The 6,968-nt window shown below is 36.7% G+C and overlaps 1 protein-coding gene across 1 annotated transcript in view; it reads right to left on the bottom strand.

The window, feature by feature from the left end:
• Positions 1-6,968, bottom strand: part of arfgef1 (ADP-ribosylation factor guanine nucleotide-exchange factor 1 (brefeldin A-inhibited)) — a 130,981-nt gene that overhangs the window by 21,662 nt on the left and 102,351 nt on the right. The window contains 4 exon segments of the mRNA XM_056450201.1: positions 332-504; positions 3,584-3,735; positions 5,872-6,041; positions 6,927-6,967. Coding sequence (XP_056306176.1) covers positions 332-504; positions 3,584-3,735; positions 5,872-6,041; positions 6,927-6,967 — 536 coding nt within the window.

Below are 6,968 nucleotides of genomic sequence, written 5' to 3'. Positions count from 1 at the left end.
AAAACCATAATAAGATCACAATAAACCGGCTGATTTTTTCTGCGTGTTTAGTTTTTAAAACTTTAAACCTACTTCCAAGTTTACTTAATACAAAAGTACAAATGTAAATAAATCCTAATATTTTATTCATATATTATGTAACAAACTTGTATATGCTGTAAAATACTCATATGAAGCTAAAGGGCTTTTTGGTACAAAAAATCTGAATAAAATTATGAGATATCAGCGTTAAAATATGAAAATGGCTCTTCATTATATATTCCCCAAAAACATATGCAATCCTATTTTGCACCTTTATGTTTGCTTCCCAAACCTGAAAGTGATCACTTACTGACGATGTGTCCAGTTGTCTGGAAGGCCAGCTCAACTATACTCTCATCCTGATCAGAAGCAGCCAGATGAAACACAGAGAAAATGTTCTTCCACCCTGATCTAATATTGCCAGCCTGAGAGTTGACCATCTGGGCAATACAGCGAACCACCATGTCTCTAATGGTCGGAGATCTGCAGATAAAGGAGCAGCGTGTCAATAAAACACACACGCACGCACGCAGGCACACACTCAAAGTCTCTTTATTTCCTGCAGGGACAAACACATGTAGACAAGTTCATTTTTCTCCATCAGTTATAGAGGTTAGTCATGATGGCTTCTGACACTGTGTGTGTGTGTGTGTGTACGTTTGTGTGTCTAAGCCTAATGAGTACTGCAGGGTTCATATGAGCTAATATAACATTCTCTCCTTCGCTTCTTTGCAGTGATGGAGAAGCTGCTTTGAAATTGAAGGCTGTAAGGCTGCTTTTAATGTAAAGCAGTGAGGCTGAACGAAGTAGGCATGTACACACTGCTTGATGAATACTATGAAGTTGGAGACATTTGAAATTATATGATTATTTACAAACACACACACAAACCTCATACAAAAACAATGACCTAAATATAGCTATGGAAAGAAATATGAAACCTCTTGAAAGCATGGCTTTGATTTAATTTTAGTTTTATTCTACAAAGGTCCGATTAGGGGTGACATAGTGGCTCAGTGGTTAGGACTGTCGTCTCACAGTAAGAACAGGGTATATCCCGGAATCAAAGAGTGAAATTCAATACCTTTTAAGACCTTTGAAAAGACTCTTTTCATACATTTTAAGACTCTTAATGCCAGTTTAGCTTCCAACCAAAAACACTGGTGACATTTTACCTTGCAGTATTTTGACTAAATACTGATGGTGAGAAACTAACACTAAACTAAAACATCACTGATTTACTGAATAAAAATGCTAATCCAGCAGCGAGAGCCAACAGAAAAGCAACAGTAACAGTGTTTTTTTGGTTACTGCAGTAAACAAAGCAGCGTAATGTCAAACCGAGCAGGATTTTATCAATTTCATAAACTACACAGCATCCTAATATTTGCAAGTTAGATTCAGGCAAACTTAAGCATACCTTGCATAATCAAAAAAGAAACAATTTAATACCTTGTAAAACAGCATTTAAGACTTTTGATACTTTTTAAGGGCCTTAAATTTCTCCAAATTTTTTATCAACTTTGAATACTTTTAAGACCCTGCGGACACCCTGAAGAAACCTCGGCTGGGTCAGTTGGTATTTCTGTGTGGAGTTTGCATGTTCTGCACGCACAACTACACTCTGCGCTGGACTTCAGACCTGCTTTCATCTTAAACTAAGGTTACGTTGGTCTGAAAAAAGCAACACATTGGGGCAAACATGTCTTGCGGCTTTTTGTGCCAGGTATATGATAGGGCCCCAAATGTTCTGGAGCTTAAACACTGGTATTGTGTTGTCTAAAAATGAATATAAACGTGTAAAAACATTGTGCCTTTTTTGATATAGTGACTAATGCCATTTAAATCAAGCAGTTAAAATCAATTACTCAATCAATCATAAACAAATAAATAAATAAATAAATAAGCAAGCTGTGGGATTATTAAGACCACTCTTTTAAGAAAACTAAAAATTATAAAAGAATAAATACCATAATATACAAATGTAAACACATTTCTATATTTTCTTTTTACATATTACGCACCCTAAATTCATACAACCTTCAGAAATCTAAAAAATAATATAAAATTGGTCCTAAAGACTGAATGACATCATGAGACATGGGGTTTGAATAATTAAAACGACTCTTCATTTCTTATTCGTAAGAAAACCCCCCAAAAAACAGATTCAATCTTGTATTCCACCATGAATTGTTAAGCAGAAAAAGACCTTTTCTTTAATTTGGCAGACATGTCATCATTAGTTTTCTTTTCCTTTTTACTCAAACACACAACTATAAGCCATAAATCCAGAGAAACAAACTCCAGTGAATCCAAACTGTGCATGAATATAATTATCATAACTAAGAGCCCTATTATTTAAGGGCACTATGTAATTTTCGCCACTAGAGGGTGTGTAGTCACAACAAACAAAGACATAGTTTGATGATGTAAGCTGATGATAGTTTGATGGTGTAAGTTTGGAAACATGGGAGTTGTGGTCTTTATTATGAACGATAATCTTTATTTATCAATGAAGAGTAATGATGATAGAATTCAAATGTTTGTGTGGGATGATCAAATTAATACTAAATCCAAGTTTAGTTTCCTATGTATGTAAAATCCAAGTAAATGTCCTATGTATGTAGGACTCTTATTTTGAAAACAGGACAGGAGCTCTGGGTAATGTTATTGCAACAGGCATCTCATAACAGCTCATCAGAAACCAAAATGCAGTAACAATGGATTACACATTTTTTTCTGTGCATCTCTGAAGTATGTAATTTTCACCACTAGAGGGCGTGTATTCACAACAAACAAAGGTGTAAAATGATGACATAAGTTTGGAATCATGGGAGTTATGGTCTTTAGTACATCCTATGGGCCTCCTGGAGTAATCATGTTCATTGACACGGTCTGTGTTGCTGTGCTAGTTAAAAGTGCTCATGTTGCAAATTTGAACATTTTTCAAACCATTTGGGATAATGCAAGTACATAAGTCAGCAAAATATATAAACACTGTTCTAGTGATTTTGGGATATTTTAATGAAAAAGCTTTTATATCGTGCCTCTAATGCAGTTATTTTAACTTCTCTGTGGTTCAAAACACCGCCATGTTTCGAGAGAGGAATGAACTACTTAAAGTAGCTGAATACATAAACAAGAACTTCTGTTTACATCTAAATGACATGCCCTTGAAAGATCAAAAATGTTTACCGACACTTGAAAGGGGGACACTTTGTATATTTAAACCAGGCGCAGAACATGACGTAAAGAAGATTTAAAAATATTTGGAGACAGGCGCTCCAGTCTCCTGAATCCAAAGCAGAGCCTTCAGAAGATGACATTTAGATGCAGAGAGAGAGAAAACAGCAACACTCAAAACAAACCGCGTGCCTCTAACCCTTCTAAAGGCAAGACTTACACACGTCAAAACATCTAATTCATTTAGTAGAATTTGTATGGGTATTCGACTGGACTAAATATCACTGACGAGACCTTCAAATATAATGAGCGTTCATTATATTTGAAGGTCTCGTCTGTGATATTTCACCTCCATCGCAGTGCAAATTGAAATGCTCACCTGTTCTTTTTCATTATGTGCTCGAACGGTCTTAGGAAATCCTTCTGGAATCTGAAGTTGGCCAACTCTCCCTTCTCCAAAAACTTCATGGACAGCTGCCTCAGAGAATCCACAGCAAAAATGGCAACATCTTCGTTGGGATTACAGCCGACCTGGGACAAAACAGGAAGGGTTCATACGCTATACACTCACCCATAAAGTGTTTCAAACAATTATGAGTTTGTTTTTTCTCATTTGAACACAACTGCAAGTATTTTAACACTGTTGGAAACTATTAAAAACTGACATTCATTGTATGAACCAAAAAAAAAACCCACCATGGATGTCTACCAGTTGTTTTGTGTTTAACTGAAGAAAGAAATTCAAATAGGTTTTGAAGAAGTGGAGGATGAGTAATGATGACAGTTATTATTATTATTATTATTTTGTGTAGGATCATCAGATTAGGACTTAATGTAATTTTAGTTTCCTATGTATGTAAAATAGGACAGCACAGTGGCTCAGTGGTTAGCACTGTCGCAGGTTCGACTCCTGGCTGGGCCAGTTGGCATTTCTGAGTTTGCATGTTCTCCCTGTATTCACATGGGTTTCTTTAAGGTGCTCCAGTTTCCCCTACAATCCAAAGACATGTGCTATAGGTGAATTGAATGAACTATATAGGCCGTAGTGTGTGAGTGTGTGTGGGTGTTTCCCAGTACTGGGTTCAGGCTGAAAGGGCATCCACTGCGTAAAACATATGCCAGAATAGTTGGGGGTTCATTACGCTGTGGCGACCCCTGATGAATAAGTAACTAATTCGAAGGACAATAAACGAATGAATGTATGTAAAATCTAAGTACAGGACAGGCGCTTTGGGTAACATTAATGCAACTGGCACCATCTCATGACAGCTTGTCTGAAACTTAAAAAGATGGTATACAAATATATTCAGTGTTAAGTCTCTCTAACTATTTTGTTAGTTTAATATGTGTAACCTTGTGAAAATTGCTTCGTTTTTTTGGTAATGAGGGAACAAACACATGTAGACCGTTTAATTCTAGTTTACCAGGGTTCCCAATCTGAGTTCCCTGACTCTCACTGGATAAAAATCTGAATTTCCATGACATATATGGAATGGAAGTAAACAGGCTGCGGTTGTGCTATGCATATTATTACAATCATTTTAGCTTAAATATCAATTTGCAGGAATTTAATAGCCACTATGAGAACAGCAATGAATACTTCAGTTTTTTCCCTTCCGTATTTAAAAGCTTGAAAGTTTTTACCACCCAGGCTGTGTCCGAAATCACCTACTACTCAGTAGGTACTGCATTTGAATTTAATACTCGACCGTTAGAAAAGTACATCCTATACAGTATGAATGTGAGTAGTATGAATAGAACTCAGATGTACTACATACAGGTGATTTTGTCATGTTCACATGATCTACAAGCGTCAGTTGCATTGCTTCACTCTGATTCATGAATTCATGAATGCGCACTTCAGAATCTTGCCGGAAGTAGTAAGTCATCTGGGTACTCCTCGCATACTATTTTTTGAATTCTATAAATTCGGACATACTACTCAGCTCACATACTGTTTTCACATACTATAAAGTATGGAAGTTTGCAATTTCGGATACAGCATCAGTCTTTGAAGTGGTCAATTTGAAGCCATTAATATTATCTTTGATATGTTAGCCTTAATTAACAGGTACAGTCTGGTGACATTTGACTTAAGAGATTTCAAGCTGAGAAGCATCAACGAATACAATTGAGCTGAAAGATAGCTGAACTGAAATCGTGATTAATCAGCTCTTCAATTATCATTCACATATGCATGTGCATGAGAATTGAAGAGCTGATTAATCACAATTTCAGTTCAGTTCATCATGCAGCCCTAAAGGTATGTAGAACAACAGTATGATTTCCTTAAATGTGTTGTCTTTGACTCTGTGTTTCAACTGGGAACATTAACAAAACAAACTACAGTATATCAATATACATTATATTTACCTCAGTAAAAAGTTACACAGAGAGGAGTGTTTTGCTATGTATACTGTAGTATATGCACTATATTTCTTATATTACAGTACATCTACAGTCTGACCCATATTCCGCTCTGGGTCAACTGTCCCTTAAGCAACAATTGTGCTGCATTTTCATATTTTGGCTCTTCTTCAATTTACTAGACATGGTCTCCCGCAGGCAGGGTGAAATTTAAAAGCATCATTAGATTTATCTGATATAGTGCAAAGCCACACATTTCTTCACAGAGAGATTTCCTTCCAGCGCTGCTTTTGAACTCACCTTATTGAAATGATCGCCTATAACCTCCCAAATCCTGGACCACTGCAACCTGATACGACCCATATTGTAGTATGAAATCTCCACGATCTTCTGCAGACTGAACATTCGAGGGTGTGTTGGGGAGGCCAGTTCATCCATCGACACAGCGCACAGCCATCGCACAAAGTCCACTAAAAAAACACAACATTCATCAATAAGCTGCCACTTCAATTCTCCCTGACCTAAAAGAGTTCGGTGAGTACAACGGCAAGGTTATGAGTACACATTCCAGAAAAAAAATACTGATATGATTGCATATAAAAGGCGACGATCGACGCACAGCTTTAGTGTAAAGAAAGTGGGATAGAATGGTAAAATACGGGAGAATTTCGGCAAAAACGGGAGGGTTTACATGAATGAAGTGAACAGAAAGTGTTAGTGGAAAAACAGTTTTGCGAGATTTTTTTTTTTTTACGCAAAACACCTTAGCGAGGGAACGCAAAACATCTTAGCGAGGGAACGCAAAACATCTTAGCGAGGGAACGCAAAACATCTTAGCGAGGGAACGCAAAACATCTTAGCGAGGGAACGCAAAACATCTTAGCGAGGGAACGCAAAACATCTTAGCGAGGGAACGCAAAACATCTTAGCGAGGGAACTCAAAACATCTTTTCGAGGGAGCGCAAAACATCTTTGCGAGATAACACAAAATCTTTGCGAGGTAACGCAAAAACCTTAAAAACATGTTTTCCTATCACTCTGTTTTTTTTCTCCCACCCAGGTTTTTTGTTTCTTTTTTTCCCCACCGTCACGTCCCTTCTGGGTCTCTGTAAAATGGTGTATATCTGCAAAAAGATATTAACTATTCCTGCAAAAAGATAAGATTTTCAGCCATGGTGCTATGCCTTATTTATTTATTTTACAGTATTTCTAATTTTAAAAATTGCAAACCTAGTGAAACATCTTTTAAAAACATTCAAAAATCTTACTCATTCCATACTTCTTTACGTTTTTCTAAGTTTTAAATAAGCACATCTGTCAAACGCAGAAACGTAAAAATTAAATTTTGCCCTCACCAATAGCATTTCCATCAAGTCTGGTAGAGCCTGTGAATATCC

Source organism: Danio aesculapii, chromosome 24 (assembly GCF_903798145.1).
Source record: "Danio aesculapii chromosome 24, fDanAes4.1, whole genome shotgun sequence".
NCBI classification, from domain to species: Eukaryota; Metazoa; Chordata; class Actinopteri; order Cypriniformes; family Danionidae; genus Danio; species Danio aesculapii.
Note: the sequence above shows the minus strand (reverse complement) of the source record. Positions and strands in the feature narration are given on the sequence as shown.